General features: G+C 40.3%; 1 protein-coding gene across 1 annotated transcript in view; it reads right to left on the bottom strand.

The window, feature by feature from the left end:
* FRAS1 (Fraser extracellular matrix complex subunit 1) overlaps positions 1 to 24,091 on the bottom strand; it is a 660,838-nt gene that overhangs the window by 374,392 nt on the left and 262,355 nt on the right. The window contains exons 6-7 of the mRNA XM_040324225.1: positions 11,224 to 11,357; positions 8,234 to 8,317 (exon numbers count right to left, since the gene is read on the bottom strand). Coding sequence (XP_040180159.1) covers positions 8,234 to 8,317; positions 11,224 to 11,357 — 218 coding nt within the window. The remainder of the gene's footprint in view (positions 1 to 8,233; positions 8,318 to 11,223; positions 11,358 to 24,091) is intronic.

Raw genomic sequence — 24,091 nt, 5'->3', positions numbered from 1 at the left:
ACAAATACATTACATTACTTCCGAATTTTTATTCTGTCGTACGAGAATGTTCGTACTTTAATAACCTATTCGTTTTCGATATAGAGACTAGCATGCAAAAAAAAACTAAAATGGACGATTTTTCATCTGATAATCTGATTGTGTGTACTAGGCTTTAATCTGTCCCCTAATTGCAAGCTATTCCAATCAATAGAAGCTGCCTATAGTCTTGGGTATAAACCTTCTCCAAAGAAACAAGAAAGGTAAGAAATATTTATATTTCAATTATTTGTAGGTACAGTATGCTCTTTCAATGAGAACGCATAGCAAAAATATATTGGGGGGTTCTCAAATGTAACTGCAAAAGTGGAAATACACTTTAAGCTTGAAATCTTAAGTTGCTTACTTATCAATCTCTGATATATTGACATCTCTTGCATTGCAGCGAAAGTCATCATTGCAGAGCACAAATACACAAAATATTTCCTAGGGAGGATAAAATAGCTAGAAATATGACCTTTATCAGCAAATGACACACAGGCTTTTGAAGATGTGAGGGCATTGTGAATACCACATACCCCCTCTCTGCATTCCTATCTCTAAAAATGCAGCTTGCCAGGGAATGCAGTTTTCAAAGGGCTATCCTACTTGGCTAATCTCATCACAGTAATATTTCCAAATACTCTAAATTAAAGATGGCGGCAAGGGAGTATTCTGTCCTAGTTTATAATTTTAATTGAATGATATACTAATCACAAACACGTACACATTAATACTGCCAGTCTTCAATTAAGGCCCACAAAATGTTTGCTGTTATGTGCTGAGAAACCAAGATGTCAAAGTTGTATAGGATTTTTTTCCACAAACCATGCAGATGTACTAATAGTTGATTAATGGCAATACATATTCCAAAATCATACAGAAAAATAATGGAACACAGTAGTATTACTTATATATTACTGCCCTGCCTTAAAGTGTTACTAAACCCACAACAGTAAAATCAGTCTGTATATGCAGTAAAGCATGCTTATTATGCTCACTGTGGAACCTAAGGAGTTAATCCTCTGCATTGTGAAAACAAATTTAAGAACAGGGCCTGGGGGACAGGCTACACATTCTCAGTTTGATGTGTATTGCTACACATCATCTTGGGAGAGTGCATGTGATCAGCACTGGGCCAATCAGCACTGTCCAAGCAGAGGGTCGGGGGTCTGGCAGCCTCATAGGACAGTCATAGGAGAATGAAAACTCCTCCTAAGCAGACACTGAGACTGCTCTAACTGCTGATGAGAAAAGATATTTAGCAGTTTATATTTACTAAAACTATTGCATTTCCATGTTCTGTGTACTGTGGGAGGCCACATATAATGAATGCAGGGTCCTGGGTTTAGTAACACTTTAAGGTATCGCACATCTCAAAGGTGGAGGTGTAAGTATAAAGTATATGTATAGACAAAAAATAAATAGTTATAGTTTAATGTGGCGAGGGTTAGAACCAATGTGATGCTTTTATTATAGGGACACTATTCTGGTGACAGATGTCTATGTAGTACATTTCCTCTCACTTTCTAGAGAAGTCTCCTTACTCCCTTATGCATCTTTTGAAAAAGATATAAAGTGAAATCTTCCCAAAGGCCAAACACAGCAGTTAATAAAATAGCAGGGTTTTAACAACAGTAGTTTTAAATGTATAATATGCAAAGCTAAGGTACTGAATTAAATATAATTACACATATTGTACAATGCATATCACTCAAACCAGCTATATGTAATTTTTTTTCTTCACATTCTATGTGGATGGGGAAATCTTTCCCACTGAGCTATTGTATTGTGACAGTGGAGAAAATTACCCATCAGAATACAATGATTAGTATTGCTAGCTATAGCCAGCGGCACTATTCAAATGTAAAAATATAGGCGTCCCTTAGGCTCCAGAGAGTCATAGTCCATCGCCAACTGCTAGGAGTGTCCTCGGGAACGGAGCTCATCTCGGCTCCGGACATTACCATGTAGTGAAGAAAATATCCCTTGAGCCGCAGATCGCTGCAAATCTGCTATGAAAGAATATGTGGCAGTCTCAGCCTGCGATCCAGCCAGGCCACGCCTCCAATGCATTTTGCTCTGTCCCCCAGAGCTTAGTTAGCAGCACTGATCGTTTGGCAAATAAGCAAAAGGCTGGTTTTGTACACAGGTCGACACTAAACAATATATTCTATCTTCAAAAACATATACACAAACCCATACACACTACTTTATGGCCCTGTAATTTATTTTTTATGAAAAGGTTTTTTCTGCCTCCTTGTAATGCCCTATGTAAGCCTCTCCTTCTCCCTCTCACTTTTCTTTGTTTGGAATGAGCATATGACTGCAACTAATGTGCACTGCTTTGTTCACACTACAAATCCCATAGTCCAAAGTCCCTAGTTGATTTTGGGAGTGTGCAAGAGAGGATTGATATGTTCATTTATACAGTGGGACTATGGAGAATGAACATAGTACCCTCTAACAGGAAGCCAGATCACAGCGGAAAAAAAATGAATTTGGGGATTTAGAGGAGGCTGATTGCAATAGAAGGTACTTTCTGAGTTAAGAATACATGAATATCGTTTTGGTTTTTTTAAATCTGAGTTTATTGCGACTCTAAATGCTAACCTAATTAACCACTTAAGGACCGCCTCACGCCTAGATACGTTGGCAGAATAGCACGGCTGGGCAAAGTCACTTCAAATTTCCAGCCGTGCGAGCTCTGTGACCGTGCCCGCGGACTAAATGTCCCACGATCGGGTCACAGGGCTGCAGAACGGGGAGAGGCCAGTGTAAACAAGGAATCCTCCCTTTCTTCCTAGTGACACTGATCGTCTGCTCCCTCTCATCAGGAGCAGCGATCAGTGATGTGTCACTCGTAGCCAGGCCTCCTAACAGTTAGAATCTCTCCCTAGGGCACACTTAACCCCTTCCTAGCCCCCTAGTGGTTAACCCCTTCACTGCCAGTCACATTTATACATTAATCAGTGTATTTTTCTAGCACCCATCGCTGTATAAATGTGAATGGTCCCAAAATAGCGTCAAAAGTGTCCGATGTGTCCGCCATAATGTCGCAGTCACGATAAAAATCGCTGATCGCCACCATTACTAGTAAAAAATAATAAAACTCTTCCCTATTTTGTAGACGCTAAAAATGTTGCGCAAACCAATCAATAAACGCTTATTGCAATTTTTTTACCAAAAATATGTAGAAGAATATGTATCAGCCTAAACTGAGGGGAAAAAATGTTTTATATATATTTTATATATATTTTTGGGGGATATTTATTATAGCAAAGGGTAACAAATATTACTTATTTTTTCAAAATTATAGCTCTATTTTTGTTTATAGCGCAAGAAAAAAAATGTAGATGTGATCAAATACCACCAAAAGAAAGCTCTATTTGTGGGGGAAAAAAGGACGTCAATTTTGTTTCGGAGCCATGACGCACGTTCGCGCAATTGTGAGTTAAAGCGACGCAGTGCCGAATCGCAAAAAGTGGCCCGGTCATTTGGCAGCCAAATGGTCCGGGGCTGAAGTGGTTAATGAGTGAAAATCTGTGACTAGAAGGGGATATTTTTCAAAATGACATGTTGTAATAAAAACAAGTAACATTTCTATCTATTTTACCTGTAATGAAAGGACAGGTCATTTTCAGTTTAGTAAAGCCATTTATACATGAGATGACACTTGCCAATCCAGCCATTTTTGGCCAGATCCCAAAGGGAATGATCAATGTGACAGGTTAGGAAACTTTTATGATAGATATGATTTCCCCAGTGACAAATGGCACAAGCAACATCTGGCTGCTCCTCACTTCGCTGCCCCCCTCCCCATACATAAAAAGGTATATTCGGCTGAGTGTACATATTTATGCTGTTCTCTGTAGTGCCCTAGAGTGTTTAGTCTGATGGCAGCTGGATAATGCCTACATGCCTAATGTTTATGTTCACCCCAAGTGATTGCAATTCCTATTTTATGTACAAACCCTCCACTAAATCAACCTGAATGGCAACACAGCCTACACGATGGGCGCTACAACATTTTTTCTGGATCAGATTTACTCAGATGACAGCCTGAAGTGAAAAAATTGCCACATACAACAGCTAACATTTATGTCTAAATTGGACCTACAGTACAGTATATGTGTACCTATGCAAGACAAGCGACCTTAGATTGTAAGCAAGGACAGGGACAGATGTGAATGTAGATAATGTAAAGAGGCTGCATACATTTGGTGAATAATACATAAAATAAAATAACACATCAAAGAAATAAAATATAATACTGAATAAATAAAAAACTTTTTTCACACATAAGGTTGTTGCTTTTCTAAAAGGCTTATGGTATATATAAATATATACTGTATATATATTTTAGTGGAATTGGTTGTTAATTGACTCTGGTAATTACACTATAAATTAACAAAAAAAAAACACAAAACTATTTATATTTCAGCAAACCCTAGCTGCCAGATTTCTGCTGCTATGTATCGTACAACAATTATTATCTTATTATCTTCAACTAAATCTCCCTTCTGTCACATCTCAGTGTGGGTGTGAAATTTGAGCTTTCGGTGCCAGCACTAATAAGGTAAACACTGGATTTTGGGGTAATGTAGTTGGGAGTATGCTAAAAGGATAGGTTATGGTCAAGAGTTAAGTTTTGAGGAAAGCTTAGGGTTAACTCACTACATAAAACTTATTACAATTTAGGTATTAAACCTAAAAGTAAATATTTGTTATACTGTCATTTTATATAATAAAAACCTTTCTTTCTCCCTGCAAACTGTAGATTGTCCATAGCAACCAAAAGTGTCCCTTTATGTCAAAAATAGTTTTAGATCAGCTAAAAAACAGCGATAATAAATTATAATCACTTGCAGAATTGTGCGATAGCGATTTGTGGGAAAATTTGTCACAAAAAAATAATAATAATGACAGCGACAATTTTGCAACTGAGAAAAATTCAGTGATTTTGATTTGATTACATTATTGAATAATTTTTATTATAATTATATTATTATTTGTTATAATTATTTATAATTATTTATTATATTATAATTTATAATTTTGTTTTTTAAAAAATGTCATACCCGGGATGCCTACTAGATTCTTGTTTGGTCAGATTTAAGTGAGTTATTCCTAAGAATTGCAGGCCTACAGTATAAAACGCCAAATTTCCTTGCAAATAATGGTACCGCTTTCGGTACGTAATTCCAGACAGAATCATACCGAGAGGGAGGTTAAGTTAATATTTGGTTTTCGTTATAAGATAAAGTTGATGGTATATTGATATTTTATTAAAACCAATGAATCAGGCCATGGCCAATAAGTTCCAAAAAATGTAAATGGATGAGTTTATTTGTATTTATGCGAATTATAATAATAAATTATTTTTGCTTATATATATTGGTTGTGGTGTATTCATTCTCTGTGCATGTTTGAGGTTTGAATGATGCCTGTGATCCCATATAAAAGACAGAGGGGAAACATTTCACAGGTAAGGATACATGCAGGAGACATGTATATCCTTATAGATCAGCACTATGGCAGTAGTTTAGAAAGGCTGAGAGTGGATTTACATCCACTTTAATCCGATTGAGAACCTGTAGTCAATCCTCAAGAGGCAGGTGATCACAACAAAAATCCCATCAAAGTCTGACAAACTCCAAGCATTAATTATGCAAGAATGGGCTGCCATCCGTAAGGATTTAGCCCAGAAGTTTTGAATGACACCATGCCAGGGCGAAATGCAGAGGTCTTGAAAAAGATGGGTCAACACTGCAAATATTGACTCTTTGCATAAACTTAATGTAATTGTCAATAAAAGCCTTTGACACTTATGAAATGCTTGTAATAATACTTCAGTATACCACAGTAACATCTGACAAAAATATCTAAAAACACTGAAGCAGCAGACTGTGAAAATTTATATTTGTGTCATTCTCAAAACTTTTGGCCATGGCTGTATTACTGGATTTTAGACAGTATAGGCACTTATTTTTAATGTTTTACATAGCTATACCTGCAAAAGGGGTCAGCCTGAAGTGCAAGACTTAATTTTCTGACTAAAGCTCAAGTGGAACTTCACCCACCTCTCTTTAATTATTGAAAGTTTTTTGGGGGGTAGGGGGAGCAGGTATCTGGTTTTGCACCCATCCCCTTTTCCCCTGTAGGCTTCTGGGACACATCATGAGTCCCAGAAAACTGCAGGACCATTCACAAAGTGCAGAGCGAATCGCACATGCGCAGTGGGAGCCGGCTGTGAAGCAGCAAGTCTTCACTGCTGGTTTCCGTTACTTAAAGGGTCACTAAAGGAAATATTTTTTTAGCTAAATATCTTCCTTTACCTTACTGCAGTCCTGGTTTCATGTCCTCATTGTTCGTTTTTGCTTTGATGTTGCACTAATTCCTCTCTGTTCTGGACACTTCCTGGTTGTCTGTTTCCTGATCACCACAGTACTGGGAGATTTCTCACTGTGGTGACTAATCAAGGAGGTGTGATTACTGTGTGTCAGCATCAATCCAGTTTTGTTTTACAAACCATCACTGCTCTCTATTGGCTCTTTGTCTCTGTACATCAGAGAACCAGGAAACAACAGCAAAAACGAAACTAAACTGTAGGTACATTATATGATTGGTTTTTATCTATTTTTAATCATTTTTAAAAGGAATCAGTTAACTATTATGTCTCTATACCCTGTAAACAGTCATTTCAGCGAAAAAAAAATGTTTCCTTTAGTGACCCTTTAACCACTTGCCGTCGCCGCACCGTCATTATACGTCCACAAGGTGGCTCTCCTAGGCGAGACCACGTAAATGGACGTCCTACCTTTTAGCCGCCACTAGGGGCGCACGCGCGCCGCCGGAGGCGCGTGCGCGCGCCCCCCGCTCGCCCCCGACTCCCGTGCGTGTGCCCGGTGGGCGCGATCGCCGCCGGGCACACGCGATCGCTCGGTACAGAGCGGGGAACGGGAGCTGTGTGTGTAAACACACAGCTCTCGTTCCTGTCAGCAGGGGAAATGCTGATTTTCTGTTCATACAATGTATGAACAGAAAATCAGTGTTTCCCCTAGTGAGGCCACCCCCCCCCCCACAGTAAGAACACACCCAGGCATACTTAACCCCTTCCCCGCCCCCTAGTGTTAACCCCTTCACTGCCAGTGGCATTTTTATAGTAATCTAATGCATTTTTATAGCACTGATCGCTATAAAAATGCCAATGGTCCCAAAAATGTGTCAAAAATGTCCGAAGTGTCCGCCATAATGTCGCAATACCGAAAAAAAAATCGCTGATCGCCGCCATTACTAGTAAAAAAAATATTAATAAAAATGCCATAAAAATACCCCCTATTTTGTAAACGCTATAACTTTTGCGCAAACCAATCAATAAACGCTTATTGCGATTTTTTTTACGAAAAATATGTAGAAGAATACGTATCGGCCTAAACTGAGGAAAAAAAATGTTTTTTTATATATTTTTGGGGGATATTTATTACAGCAAAAAGTAAAAAATATTCATTTTTTTCAAAATTGTCGTTCTATTTTTGTTTATAGCGCAAAAAATAAAAAACGCAGAGGTGATCAAATACCACCAAAAGAAAGCTCTATTTGTGGGAAAAAAAGGACGCCAATTTTGTTTGGGAGCCACGTCGCACGACCGCGCAATTGTCTGTTAAAGCGACGCAGTCCCGAATCGCAAAAAGTACTCTGGTCTTTGGGCAGCAATATGGTCCGGGGGGTAAGTGGTTAAGATGCCGAAACCTGAACCCAAAGCCAATTGAAGAATAAGCTCAGGTAAAGACAACGCTGGATCGCTGGATAGGTAAGTGTCCTTAAAATACAAGTCAGCAGCTACAGTATTTCTAGCTGTTGACTTATTTATTTCTGGGGGATACTGGAGCCCCTCTTTAAGTAAACTTGTTCCAGTGCCCTACATGGGTTCACCTGGGATAGGCTTAACTGATATGATTATAGGCCGGGAGCATAGGAGCACACATTTTAGTTCACACCTTTTGGTACTAAAATTTTGATTGATCCTGCCTCTAGAAGCCAATGTAACTCAATTTTCTAGTTCCGATCAGAATATAAAAGCTAAAACCTTCTTAAAACCAGCTGTCAACAGCCATATTGTCTCCATTACTCTTGTTTCACCATTAAACAGACTTAGAACATTCAGAAGATATGAGTCAGGGAGTAGTTTTACTACAATGAACTCAGAAATTACCTCATATATCTTTCCAGCTACAGTGCAAGACTTCGGAAGGCACTCGGGACAACACTTTCCAGGAACAACAGCCAAGATTTCATCCTAAAAATATAATTATATGTTTTACCTTTCAGCTACAGAAAGGAAGAGATGTAGACAAAAACACTTTTTCAATCAGTAACTGACTATCAGGCTTGTGTAGACAGGTCTGGAGTGACATACTTCTTTTTACTACATACACACATGATGGGAGGCCCAGCAAATTCCAAGCACCTCCTGTAATCCATATCACCTTTTAACAGCTTTTAACAACACAAAGGTCTCTCAGTATCACTAAGACACTAGGTGAAGTGGCAAAATAAATAGTTGTATTGTACCAAACAAGTATATATTTACTGGAACTGAGATTTAGGGTTAAAAGGACATTTTTAGTTTTTTTATCTACATCAGGTCATTCATTTTAAAAGATTAGTCAACCCAAATGTATAATTTGCTTACATCCCAAACTGTCTTTCAAAACATAAAGAAAACAAAAATACAACAAGCGCAATACCTCTTTTGTATTAAATGTGACTTGCGGAAATGGGCAGACCTTGGTATTTAACAGACTTCTCAAGTGACATTTCATTTTATTGGCATCCATCCGACTTATAGATTAATTATGGACAGAGTAAGGGTGCTTTAACGCAGAAAAAAATGCGTTCAAAACGCATATGCATTTTTTTATGCATTTCTGGGTTGCCTGACTCCAATTATTTACCTGTGAAACATAAACGTGTGACTCAAAAAAGCACCAAAAAAGCAACGGTGGTGCATTTTTGATGCATTTTCTATTCATTTCAATAGAGATGCAGCATGCAGGATTTTTCAAAACGCACCACACTCACAGCACAGTGCTGTAAAGTATCCCATAGGTTTTAAAAGGAAGTATCAGCAAGGTGAAAACACAACACAATGCATTTGTGTGAAAGGTCCCTAATCCTACTTCAGTGCAATTTCAAAGTCACATATCAGTGCAATTTGTGCCTCCAATTTAATTGTGGCTTGCAAATTCATCAGAAGTCTATGTAAGGCCCCGTACACACGACCGAGTTTCTCGGCAGAATTCAGCCAGAAACTCGATCGGAGCCATATTTTGTCGAGAAACCCGGCCGTGTGTACACTTTCTGCCGAGGAAGCCGACGAGTTCCTCGTCGAGCCAAATAGAGAACATGTTCTCTATTTTCTCGTTGTTCAATGAGGAAAGTTGGCTCGCCGAGATCCTCGGCGGCTTCACACAGAACTCGACGAGCAAAACGATGAGTTTTGCCGGTCGAGTTCCTCGGACATGTGTACGGGGCCTCAGTCTCAATGAAATCCCAAAAAAGGTAGTGCAGGAACGGAATGATTCTATTGCCGGAAATGGGGTGCAACGTCTCATGCGATTTTGAACTGTCAAATTGCATGACAAATTGCACCAGTATGAACCAGGGCTTAAATTCGATTTGATTTAAATACATTCCAGAGGGATGGAGTAAACACTAAAATTATCAGTTTTAGCCAGCTATCCTATAGCTGAATTATCTGCAACGTATATACATTATAAGCTACACTGGTAGCAAACACTAATTCTCCACTGGGTGGGTCTGTGTGTGTCTATGTTTGTACTTAGGTATGTCAGTAAATGCATGCATTCCACTGGAAAGCATGACAAATGTGAAAATATGAAATACTACTGTATTTTTTTTTCATTGGACGCTTGAAGTTTTGGGGCCTATCTGTGCAACAAGTGACATACAAAAACATGACATTTTTTCTTTCATTCCTAACAGAGAAAATAATAAGAGGAAAGCAAGGTATTAGGCTGGGTTCACACTGGAACATGCAGCGGCTCACAGCAGGAGTCCGTAGCATTTCCATTTACCATTTCAGGTCCAATTTTATCCCGAATTTTGGGCTGAATTCAGACCTGAAACGGGTCAAAAGACACACAGGACCTGGAAGCAGACCACGCCTCCATCTGTGGGGAAATTAAGCACCTGGAGAACCTGGTGCTTACCACACAAAATAAACAAGACACACATTCCAAGGCCTGGAGGTTATGGAACTTGTACATATACTCAGATGAAGGGCAATCCCTGCTGAATTCCTGAGGGATTGCCTGACGCCGTCTGTAGCGGGGCGACGGTGGCAGGGCATCTGTCACCCCCATGCTGAATACGACCCTCCCCCTTCGTTCCTTCCCTTTTTACTTCTACTTTTCTGTTCTCTCTTTCTCTATATTTGGTTTCCTCAACTGATGGTGTCAGGAGCAGGTATTTAAAGGCCGTGTATGGGAGGGAGACACGGTAAATCCGACTAAAACATGTCCCTAACCAACTGAGCGACAGATTGTGTACCATGTCATTCTGGGTACTAGCACACGGGAACAGGAACGTTTATGATCTAGTTATATAAGAACTGTGTAACGGTGTGTCCCTGTGGCGACATTCTAGAGGTTTTATGTTGCAGATAGCATGTGACTCTTGCTGTATAACCTACCTGTTGGGAATATGGTCTACTGCGACCACAGTTATTCTGTGTCTTTATGCATTTCTTCTGTTTGCTTTGTTTGTAAAAAAAAGAAAACCCTAATAAAAACCTATATTTAAAAAAAAAAAAGAAACACAGGGCTTCTGTGCAATTTGCACTGGAGCCGCTGCAGAGATGTGTGAGCTGGCTTCATAGAGAGTAGGTCACAATCTCCTGCTATGCGAATTGGATGCGGGGTGTGAACCTAGTCTTAAGCAGCATATTTCTAAAACATTATATTTGAGATGTGAATAAAAATACCTTCATCCTCATTTTCTTCTCCTTTATTTTAGAGAATATGGTGTAATTCCCTATAAGTGCTAGGTAGCTTATATATTACTTATTTGATTTATTTGTCATTTGCTTGTTATTTGCTGTATAACATTTGTTTTAAGCACCTGGCCACTCATCATAAACACACATAAATCACTCAACATTAAAAGCTTAGTGGTATTTACCTTATCACACAGCATGGGGAGACAGTCTGCTGTGAAGCACTGAGTCACCCCACTTCTGCAGGTACATTTAGAACACTGACTCAACTTCCATTCCTCTCCATCCTTCATCACATGACCACCAAGAGAGCACGATTCTGCAATACAAAGAGACAAAGACTTAACCATGGCTGTGCATGGACTTCAGCAGTCATCCATCTTCTCAGTCCTACCCAACAGCAAGCATAAACAATAAGGGTCTTTTTCAAAGTTCAGGAAAAATCACACTTCCCGTTTCTGTATCATCACATATCTGTGAAATTAGGAATTAAGGAGAATATACTGCAGGCTTACAAATGTGTATTTTTTTCTTTTAACAGCTACCTTTAAAAATGATATACCAGTATTCCTTTATTAGTAACTACATTTTCCACTCACCTACTCGCATTTTTCGAGTGGAAAAATATGGCTTGCGAGCGTGGGCTGCCTGGGAGCAGGGGGGGTGGTGAGTCCTCCCAGTGATCGCCGAGGGGAAGAGAGAGCTGGCTGGATCATCAGAGCGTGGGAAACATCGCTGTAACAGCTTTCATTTGAATTGCTGAATGTTACCTGTGCTCCTGGCCCGGGTACTTTGATAGACAGAACACCCGTCCAATGCAGGAACGTGTGACGTATATCAAAGTACCTGGGCCAGGAGGTGGGGCTGTATGTGACGGTGAGCATGGGGAACAATTCAAATGAAAGCTGTTACAGCAATGTTTCCCACTCTCTGTTGATCCCGCTGGCAATCCTCTTTCTCTCCTCTCTTCCCCTGCACAGGTGAAGCAGTATTGATGGACACAGGCAGGCTGCATTTTAGGGCACAGTTGAAGCAGCATTTATGGGCACAAGTAGGCTACATTGTTGGGCACAGTTGAAGCAGCATTGATGGGCACAGGTAGGTTGCATTGTTGGGCATAGGTGAAGCAGCATTAATGGGCACAGGTAGGCTGCATTGTTGGGCACAGGTGAAGCAGCATTGATAGGCACAGGTAGGCTGCATTGTTGGGCTCAGGTGAAGCAGCATTGATGGTTACAGGTGGGCTGCATTGTTGGGCACAGGTGAAGCAGTATTGATGGTCACAAATAGGCTGCATTGATGGGCACAGGTGACAGGTGAAGCGGCACTGATGGTTATAGGTAGGCTGCATTGTTGGGCACAGGTGAAGCAGTATTGATGGGCACAAATAGGCTGCATTCATGGACACAGGTGAGGCTGCATTGATGGACACAGGTGAGGCTGCATTCATGGACACAGGTAGGCTGTATTTTTGGACACAGGTAGGCTGTATTGATGGACACATGTGAAGCGGCATTGATGGACACAGGTAGGATGCCTTGTTGGGCACAGGTGAAGTGGCATTGATGGACACAGGTAAGCAGCATTGATGTATACAGGTGAGGCTGCATTAATGAACACAGGTAGGCTGTATTTTTGGACACAGGTAAACTGCATTGACAGACACAGTTTAAGCAGCATTGTTGGACACAGGTGAAGTGGCATTGGTGGACACAGGTAGGTTGCATTGACCAAGGTGACCAGGGCTGAGTAGCCCTGGTTATCGTGGTCAGTATAGAGAAGGGTTTCAGTGTCAGATTCAGGGAGTTTTTTTACTGTTTAGAGGGGGGCAGATTACACACCATAAGCATTGTGCTGTTCAATCTGCTTTAAAGGACCAGGATCTATAATATTATTTTTTAGGGGGTTAACAAACACAAGTAACAAGTAAACACAAGTAACTTAAAAAGCTGATTACCGTATATACTTGAGTATAAGCCGACCCGGATATAAGCCGAGGGACCTAATTTTAACACAAAAAATGGGGAAACTTATTGACTCAAGTATAAGCCTAGGGTGCCCATCTGCATGCCTCACTTTGCCTCACTGTGCCCATGCCTCACTGTGCCCATGACTAGACTGGCATTTAACATGGGAGTCTATTGAAGGGGTGCCTGGTTTGAAAAATGGGGCTACATGTGTGCCAAGTTCTGGGTCCAGGGGACCTACAAACGGCCGGTTCTGGGTCCCCAAAGTCACAGGAGAAATTACCGTTTACCATGGAAGTCGATGGAAGGGGTGCTCGGGTCTCCAAAATCCGGGAGATCAGGAACAAAAAGGTGACTCGAGTATAGGCCGAGGGGGGCATTTTCAGCACAAAAAAATGTGCTAAAAAATTGGCTTACTCAAGTATATACAGTATTTATTGTTCTTCTAAAGTCTACCACAGTTAAAGAAAATTAAAGCAGCAGTAATGGTCGGGTCCCCAACCGCATGGGCCAGGGTCAGTTGCACCCCCTAATGCCATTCTAGTTACACCCATGTGGCATACATTCCATACATTATCAAAAAAATCCAAACGTAATCTCATGTCCAATCACTTGTTCCCCAATGGAGCAGTCAACCAGCATCCAGATTTGACATTTCATGTCTATGGGTTTGTTAAAATATTGCTTGGTAAATGTAAAGAAAATCAATCCCTGTTTACACTCTGCTGCACTGGATTGAATTTGCTTTTATTAGTTAAGGGCATGTAACACTGTGACCAATTAGTGCCAAATCAAATAATGCACCCCAGATACATTGTATAGCAAATTAAGCTTTCATTAAAGGCACTTGAAATAATGCACACTAGACCCCTTCTATTGAATACAGCCTTTTTATGCTGATAGTAAATGTCAGTAAAGGCATCACGCTAAATGTACTTAATTGGATTCACAGTCTAGTTTGAACAATTGGGCTTTTTCCTGTGCCGCTAATTAGATAGCGCTGTCGAATATCACGCTGACACGACCAGATAAGCAAGGTGAAATTATAAAATTGAACAAAAAGAAAACATTTTAATTAGAGATTCTTACTTAGTATTCCTTGGGCAGACAAGGAACCAAGTTTAAATACAGGCCTCGCTACCTTAAATTGCAATACTTACCGCGTACTAGTAAATAAAGGTGAAATTTATACTGGCAGTTGTGTCACTTACAGATTTAATTCAAAGGAATGATGTGACTACTTCACTTGGATATGATTTAACATCACCAAATTATATGAAGTACTCAGAAAAGGCAGTCAGCAGAATTGTAAACTATGTACTTTCACCCATGGGATGTTTTTTTCTTGACTCTATAAACATTAAAATAGTTTTTATCGCAGTCTATACTCTATCCTGTTCTCCTAGTAATTTCTGTAAATATAAAGCAATGACACTAAATTTCACATTGGATCAACAAAGTTATAGAGAACAACTGACACATTTTCTGATACTGTGTATATGCAAAATTAGAAAAAATAAATAAAACAGCAAGCCCCTAGGTGTGTATGAAAATCACACTTTAAATGAAATCTCAATTGCAAGCAATAAGCTTATTTAACATTTTAATGGAGCTGTTTTGCAAAAACTACAACTTGGTTAATAGCTTATATAAATGAAAGTCGCCTGTGGCTATAAAATTCTCAAGCATTACACTCGCTAACTTTTTTCTAAGTTCTTTTCTAAAGTGAGTTACTGGAGTAAGTCCGCACATACTGTAGCAGAGAGTGGAACTACCTACAGATGTCTAAGTCAGTAGTAAAAAGACGAAACACAAAATAAGCAGCCCACGACTGCAGTTCACTACATTTTTAACAACTTTTACCCCCTTCCTGCCCAGTCCAATTTTCAGCTTTCAGCTTTGTCATACTTTGAATGACAATTGCGCGGTCATTCAACACTGTACCCAAAATTTCTATAATTTTTTTCCACACAAATAGAGCTTTCTTTTGGTGGTATTTAGTCACCACATGTTTTTTTTTTTTTTGCTAAAAAAAAACAAACAAAAAAAAGTTTTCATAGTTTGTTATAACATTTTGCAAACAGGTAATTTTTCTCCTTCTTTGATGTGCACTGATGGGCATTGGTAGGCAGCACTGATGAGAAGGCACTGGTGGGCACTGATGAGGCTGCACGAATAGGCAGCACTGATGGGCACTGATGGCACATTTAGGTGGCATTGATAGGCGGCACTGTCAGGTGGCACTGATAGGCACTGGAAGGCAGCACTGATAGGCGGCACCGATAGGTGACACTGATGAGAAGGCACTGATTGGCAGCACTGATGAGCACTTATTGGCAGCGCTGGTGGGCACTGATTGGCTGCACTGGTGGGCACTGATTGGCTGCACTGGTGGGCACTGATTGGCAGCACTGGTGAGCACACATTAGCAGTACTGGTGGACACTGTTGGGAATGCACTCATAATCAGGACACTGATAATCAGTGCCCTGATTATCAGTGTACATGTCCCTTTAAGAGAAGCCGGTTATTGACTCTCTTCTCCTCTATTAATGCTGTCAGCATTAAGGAAAGCAGTGCCGATAACCATCTTCTTTTAACATTCAATTGGACACAGCTGATCACATGTTAAAGAGCTGCTGATTGTGTCTTTACTTCAATCTGTGATCAGCAGAGTGCTCAGGACACTGATATCACAAAGCGCGCCCCCTGCACCCAGCTTCATATGACAGCCTCCTGGAACAAGCGGGGCCGTTGTAGCCACCATTCGGTTATAGCGCGGTTGCCTAGTGTTAAAGGGTCTGGGGGAATGACCAGTGGTGTAATCATGCTGGTTCAAAAATGCACATATCTTAAAAATAAAGCTGCCATATAGGGGTTAATTTACTAAAATTGGAGAGTGCAAAATCTGGTGCACGACAGCCAATCAGCTTCTGACTTCAGCTATATCAGTTAGGGCTCTTTCATATGGGCGGACTGTATGTCCGCTTTTTTATCCATCTGTGTACAGATGAAAAAGGGACATACATTGATCCCTATTAGATTGTGGGTGTCAGCGGATGAACATCCACTGAAACCCGATCTCACCGGGTCCGCAATCCTCTGATTCTGCAGACAGAGGAAAGCCCTATTTTTCCAACCGTCTGCGGATCGGATGAACACGGACAGACGGACCGAGTTCATCCGATCCCCCCATAGGGGAGAGCGGAGAAAAGACAGGGCTGTCCCTGCACAGTGTGCGGGGACCGCCCTGTCATGCGCCGGCTCAGTGGGGATCAGCGAAGCGATCCCCACTGAGCAAGCGGAGGTTCACGGGGCAGATCCCGTGTGAAAGAGGCCTTAAGCATTGACAAAAAAAACTGGAAGCAGATTTCTATGCAGAGCTGCACACCAGATTTTGAACTCTCCAGTTTTGAAAAAAATAGCGCCATAGTCATGACTGACACTTCTAAATAAGCATGGCCTTGCACTAAATAGGGTAGGGGTTCTAATAACTAGAAGAATGAATGGGTGGATTAGACCATGTATGATATGGTGGAAACAACTGATCTAAAAATGTAATAAAAAAAATGTAATGACTCACATTGGCACTTTGGTCATCCAGAATAGGGCTGTTAGTACTAGCATATAAAACAAGACATTATATTACAGTATTATGATTATTAAAGATGTGATCTCAAGCTAACGATGATGAACAATAATTATTGTCAAAAGGCATGGATTAATATGTAGACTACATGCTTTGCACTGCTAGGCTTTATCAGATCATACCAATAGAGATGCTAGACAAATTGAAGTACTATGCTATCATCTAACCTAGAAAAGAGAGCTAAGCAAACACGCTATCACTAGCATATGTCTAAAAGATAGATGCTGTTAGACTACTGTCTGTGTTAAAGTGCATGACAGATTTGTGTGAAGAAATAGCCTTAGGTGACAGTGTACAACCCTATTAATATTGTAAAGGATTTTGTGCAAAGGATTAACAGCTTTAAGTTTCTGATAATGTTAAGTAGTCAACCAATGTAGAAGTCTTTGTGCAGAAGGCATAACAACACCTTTATTTCATTAGTAGACTAAGGAAGGCTGGGATGTCATATGCAACCCTCACTAGCTTCTAAAGTTGTGTTAGAGAGTCCATTCTTATTGGATATTGTTTATCCTTGTATGGTGACAGCTCATAACAGGATCACAGAGCATTGCAATGGGTTGAGAAAATGGCACAGATGATTACCAGCATATGGTTTGCGGCAGTCCTTTAAAAGCAGACAGCATTTTAAAGGCATATACATGCACCAATGTTGCTATAATAAAAAAAGTGCATTTACTAAATGTTTGCATTGAGACCTGCAAAGCCCTGCAACTGTGATCAGTGCATAATGGGTTCAATGCACCATATCTTGGAAATTGTCTCCAGTCTCGGGTTCATACGGAGGTATGAGCCTTGTGTTATGGGGCTCCAGCCTAGCCACACAGCTGTAATTCTTCCCCAATAACGCCCATAGGTACAGGTCACAGCCCTGCCCCTCTGCCAGAATACACCTGGAACACAAAAACAAGCAACTGGCTCCATATGTTGTCTCCATATGGTCTCCATTGTAGTCATTCAAAGTTAGTGATCCCGTACTTGGATGATACTTGGTGCTAAATTTAAAAAGGAACAGAGCTAAGGATCGAGAAGCGCCTTGTGATTCTGGTAGGGGGGTGGCACTTTGTTTTTGGGATGGTGTATGTGACCATTGTTCAGATTACAACCTGAATGGGATGGAGCAAGGTACACAAGGTGGGACTTTTCTAGTAATCAGGTAAGGTACTGTATAGCAAAACACTTCGCCCAATTCCATAACCGTGACTCCCGAGGATTAACAGTAAAAGGCATTTACCAGCTAAAACTATCGAGCCGACGTGGTGATTTTGACAAAATACTGTTGCAAAAAGAAAAATTCTGGATTTATCGTTTAAAATCGCTTATGCCGGCCGGCCTAAACACAGAATTAAATTTACAGGTCTTTTTGAACCCATAGCTTTTCATTATAAACGTATTTAAAATCAAAATTAAAATTAAATTTAACATCTAATAATACCGTCGCGCAATCCGAATAAATCACAAATTTACTGGTTATCCAATAATCCAGTTGATACTATCTTCCTAGTATCATAATAGCTCTTTCTAGTTCCATTTTCTGATTGCATGAATAACTGCACCATCTTACTCTATGCCTATAATCCTTCAGTGTTTATTTTCAACTGCATTTTCCAACACTGATACTTACTAACTAGATAATTATCCCTACTGACAGAACAGCTTAAAATTACTTCTCAAAAAAAGGATAATGGCTGCCAGCATTGATGAATACATGTCAGATATTTATGATTTCGATTCAGTAGTGCAAATTTACATTATAGACTGTTTCATTTAAAATTGAAAGTTCCTCCACAACAGTGTACCGCATTGTGCCAATCATTGACACAAACCTGAGAATGATTGCGATCTCAGCTTGACACCAATTAAGACATCAATACAAAACACCCATTGACCAACTGTGTAGCACGTCCAGGAAGAAGCTACGCCACTAAGCACGGCGAAACGCGTCGACGTCACAGCTAGACGCCCGCTACGCCTATACCGGCGTTCAGCCGACTGACGGGAGAAGGAGAGAACGGCTCTCTTGATAGAACAACTTACAAGCCGTCGAACGGAAGAGACGGCCCATGACAGACAAACTACTTGTAAGTTTGTTCCAAGGCACAGATGCAATCTAGTGCCAATAGAGCGGCCTCCTCAACAAAACACTGAAAGGAAAACAACATTCCGGGAAATTAATACAATCAGTGCATCAAGGTCAGCAATGACCATTTGGACCATTTGAATTCTGCTGGAAAACTTGCTATAACACAACCATGGATATCGTTACTAACTAGATGAACAACAAATAAAGGTCGGTAATTTTACCTATATAAGATCGGATGATCAAAGACCAAACTACATCTATACCAAGGTAACGAATGGGTAATTAATTGCAAGCAGCATAAATTATACTGACACTTCAATATACGTGATGAACAGCAGTTCCCAATGATGCCTGATTTTTTGCCTGTCGTTTTTAAAAAATACCAACATTATTATTGCACTACCAGAAATTGATTCACAAATGGAAACCTAACTGGACATTCTCAGCAATATATACATGCATAAATCATTTTGCTTGATCAAGCCAATATTGATACTGAGTATTCAACCTTACCAACAAAGTATCATTGTCCAACTTGCTCTAGAGGATACTAATTTAGCTGGAACTTTGAAAAGTTATTTAGTATCACATCACACACTTTTTGCCTAGTATGTTGTTCGGACTCCCACTATATTTGTAAACAATATTGCATTATATATTTACTTTATTCTGGGTATTGACAGACATAAGACACACTACACATTTCCCTTTCTCTCCTTTTCTCCTTAATCATAGGTTCACCCACCATATACTGCATCTATTTTGACATTTCAAATATCATTAATGTGGTGAGACCGTTATGGATTCCCACGTATGATTACTTACTACATAGTCCCCACGACTCATGCCAGGACTATTTTAAAATTGCTACTAATAGATGATGCATGTCATTGTTGTGTGAACTTCTAGCACGCGCAGTCGGGCGTCTTTAATTGTAGTCATTGTTAGTCTTGTCAGTCTCGTTACATGTGTTCAGGAACTTTAAATATCTATTAGATCTTATATCTGATAATAACACTATTAAAAATCCTTTATAGCCTTATGAACTGTGTTAAATAAATTTCATATTTTTGATATATTTCTAATTAAGTCTCATGGTCAATCACTGCTACTAATAGTAACCCTCTTATCTAAATCCTCCGGTTTTTTCTTAAACTAATTCCCATCCCCCAAACTCATCTTTTTCATTTATTTATCCAATGCCTTAAAAGGTTACGGTAACAGCACCGATATTCATCGGATGACCCCACTTAAGTACTCTCTATTTGAGATACTTAGCACACTAGTGACTCAACTTGCGCTTTTCCCATCCCCCCCTTTTTCCCTAAAAACATTATTTAAGGTACTGTATATCAACTTGGGTAAATCCAGGTTTAGGGGGAATTTTTTTCCTACAGCTATAAGGACCTATTCAGGCCTCTCCAGTGTGATGCACTGCAGAAACATTCATGTTAAAACAACACAAATAATGTATGTTATGAACGGCAATGACATTTCATAGAGAGTTGTGATGCCATTCATTATTAATAGCACTCAACCCAATGTTTCTCTGACAGGTGTTGCATTGCACCATATATATACACACTATGGGCTAGATTCAGAAAGAATTTACGTTGGCGTATCTATTGATACGCCGCGTAAATTCAAATCTGCGCCGGCGTATCTTCTTTCTGTATTCAGAAAGGAAGATAAGCCGAAATTTGGCTAAGATCCGACTGGCGTAAGTCTCTTACGCCGTCGTATCTTAGTTGCATATTTACGCTGGCCGCTAGGTGGCGCTTCCGTCGATTTACGCGAGGAATATGCTAATTAGGTAGATGCGCCGATTCACAAACGTACGTACGCCCGGCGCATTTTTTTACGTCGTTTACGTTAGGCTTTTTCCGGCGTAAGGTTACTCCTGCTATATGAGGCGTATGGACGTCGTTCCCGCGTCAAATTTTTACGTCGTTTGCGTAAGTCGTTCGCGAATAGGGCTGTACGTAAGTTACGTTCACGTTTAAAGCATTGACGATTTGCGGCGTAATTTCGAGCATGCGCACTGGGATTCTTTCACGAACGGCACATGCGCCGTTTATAAAAAACGTCAAATACGTGGGGTCACAGTAAATTTAGGTAAAACACGCCCACATCATCCAAATTTGAATTAGGCGGGCTTACGCCGGACCACATACGTTACGCCGCCGTAACTTAGGGCGCAAGTTCTTTCTGAATACGGAACTTGCGCCCTAATTTACGGCGGCGTAACATATCGGAGATACGTTACGCCCGCACAACATTACGCAGGGCTATCTGAATCTAGCCCTATATTGTCAAAAGTACTGCCTTTACACGCACATGAACTTTAATGGCATCCCAGTCTTGGTCCATAGGGTTCAATATTGAGTTGGCTCACCCTTTGCAGCTATAACAGCTTCAACTATTCTGGGAAGGCTGATCACAATGTTTAGGAGTGTGTCTATGGGAATGTTTAACCATTCTTCCAGAAGCACATTTGTGAGGTCAGGCACTGATGTGGATGGGAGGGTCTGGCTTGCAGTCTCCGTTCTAATTCATTCCAATGGTATTTTATCAGGTTGAGGTCAGGACTCTGTGCAGGTCAGTCAAGTTCCTCCACTCCAAATGCACTTATCCATGTCTTTATGGACCTTGCTTTGTGCACTGGTGCGCAGTCATGTTGGAACAGAAAGGAACCAACCCAAACTGTTTCCACAAATTTGGGAGCAGGAAATTGTCCAAAATGTCTTGGTGTGCTGACGCCTTAAAAGTTCCCTTTACTGGAACTAAGGGGCCAATCCCAACTCCTGAAAAACAACCCCACACCATAATCCCCTCTCCACCAACTAATTTTACCAGTGCACAAAGCAAGGTCCATAAAGACAAAGTCCTGACCTCAACCTGATAGAACACCTTTGGGATGAATTTGAGCAGAGACTGCGAGCCAGGCGTTCTTGTCCACATCAGTACCTGACCTCACAAATGCGCTTCTGGAAGAATGGTCAAACATTCCCAGAGACACACTCCTAAACCTTGTGGACAGCCTTCCCAGAAGAGTTGAAGCTGTTATAGCTGCAAAGGGTGGGCCAACTCAATACTGAACCCTACGGACTAAGACTTGGATGCCATTAAAGTTCATGTGAGTGTAAAGGCAGGTGTCCCAATACTTCTGGTAATATAGTGTATATATACTGTATGTATATATATAGATAGATAGATAGATAGATAGATAGATAGATAGATAGATAGATAGATAGATAGATATAGATATATATCTATATAGATATAGATAGATAGATAGATATTTTTTCTTCCTATACATTTAGCTAAAAAGAAAGCTTTTCCTGAAAAAGTAGCAAAATATTGTAACGTATATTTACTTTGGTGATGACATCTTTCTGAAATTTATTTCTGAAAAGGGTCTTCTTAAGAAGCTAATTCAAATGATCAATGAACAGACAGTGCTCATGCCAGTATTACATTTTAATTTTGTTAAATCATCATTTCATTTTTTGATTCTCAATTAAGGCTGAGCAATTATACTATTCCAACAACACAGTTTAGAGACCTGCCAGGCACAGGCCTGCTTGTGAGGGCCAGTTGTTTAATGTAATAAGATAAGGCGTATGATACAGCAACACAATATTGTGTTGCCAAATTTGCTGAAAAAGCTCTAGGGAAAAAAAATACAAAGGATTTGATACAAGATGAGATGAAATTGGTAGGTAGGAAATGAGCTCCTAGAAACTGACTATGAAGTGAATACCATCCAAATACGATGCCTTATCAGCCAAAATTATACTTATTTTTGTAAAATTGTGGACATTCCTGCATTCAGATGGGCAGCTGTTCCAAGAAATTCCACTGCTGAATATGAGAAAAAAGATACTGAATATAAGGTTCCTAAATCTTAAACTTACATTTGGTACTGTTTTAATGCCTATCATGCATTTGATGTAATGGGCCATCTCAGCAAAGGTTTTGGTAACCTAGAAAATTATTTTTTAGATGCGATCTTATAAATGTATTAAAATGTGGCATTTGTAATGTATGAAGGGTAGGCTATCCAACAGATAACATAAATAATTCAAAAACAAGTACATGGCACTTCTAGGGCCGGATTCACACTTGTGGGTGGGAATTTCAGCTCTCTGAACTGTTCAGCAGATCCACTGTGTTTTAGCTGCAGATTAGCTGCGAATTTGGAGACCTGGGAGAGAGGAGGGGGAGCGGAGAAGTGTATTGAACTGAATGAGACAAATCCTGAAGAGAAATTAACACATCTGCGAATCAGCTGCGTACCCATAGAAGATAATGGGCCTGAATTCGCACCTGAGCCGCACCGCAATGCCTAAAATACACACACGTTTTTTCGGCAATGCGCAGTGTGAATGCATCGCACATATGTGAACCAGCCTCATTGAAAACAATGTATTAAGAAATGTTCTGCGTATTGGATGCGGATTAAGCCACACTCAATTCGCATAGGTGTGAACCCGGCCTCAAGGTTTTCTGTATAACAATGTAAACAAGTACTAAATTCAGTTTACGATTTAATGCACAAGCCACATAAAATAATTTATACAAAAAAATTTATAAAGCAAAAAAAACTTTACTTTTCCTGACTGAGCCAATCATTCACATGTTTTCCCTGCCAGACACTGCAGCTCATAGTTGAAGGGTTTCATCAACAGAGGCAGTACTGCCAATCCAGAAAGCAGCGGGCAGAGCTAGGTGTGGCCAGATGCTGATTGACAATTCTAATGGCCACACCCCCTGTAAAAATGTTTCATCCCACTGAAGATACAACCTGCATGGCAACTGGGGTGGCAAGTCTGCTCTGCATTGAGAAGCAGTACAACATTGTTGTCATACCATCATGTGAAGTTGAATGTGGTGGACTTCTTTGGCAACCTTAACAGCTATTTGCAAAATATTCCAAGGTACATGCTGCAGCAAATTATTTTTAAATAGGGGAATATAATTCTACTACCTCTAATATGATTCTAAACATGACGCATCTTTAATGCTGAGTTCACACTGCCGCACGGAGCGGCCCAAGGCAGGGGTCCGGTGCATTCCTGTTCACTCTTTCAGGTCAGATTTCCTTTTGAACCTTTGACTGAATTCTGATCTGAAACAGACCAAAAGACACACAGGACTCCTGAGCAATTCGCACCGGAACCACTCCGGAGATGTGTGAACCGGCTCCATAGACAGCCGGTCACAATCTCCTGGAAAGCGAATTGGATGCAGAGAAAATCTGCATCCAATTCGCAATAGTGTGAACCCAAAATTCAGCTCAATTTAAGGACCGAATAACGCCGCTATACGTTGGCAGAATGGCATGGCTGGACA

Source organism: Rana temporaria, chromosome 1 (genome assembly GCF_905171775.1).
Source record: "Rana temporaria chromosome 1, aRanTem1.1, whole genome shotgun sequence".
NCBI classification, from domain to species: domain Eukaryota; kingdom Metazoa; phylum Chordata; class Amphibia; order Anura; family Ranidae; genus Rana; species Rana temporaria.
The sequence above is the reverse complement of the archived record's forward strand: the minus strand, read 5'-3'. Positions and strand labels throughout refer to the sequence as shown.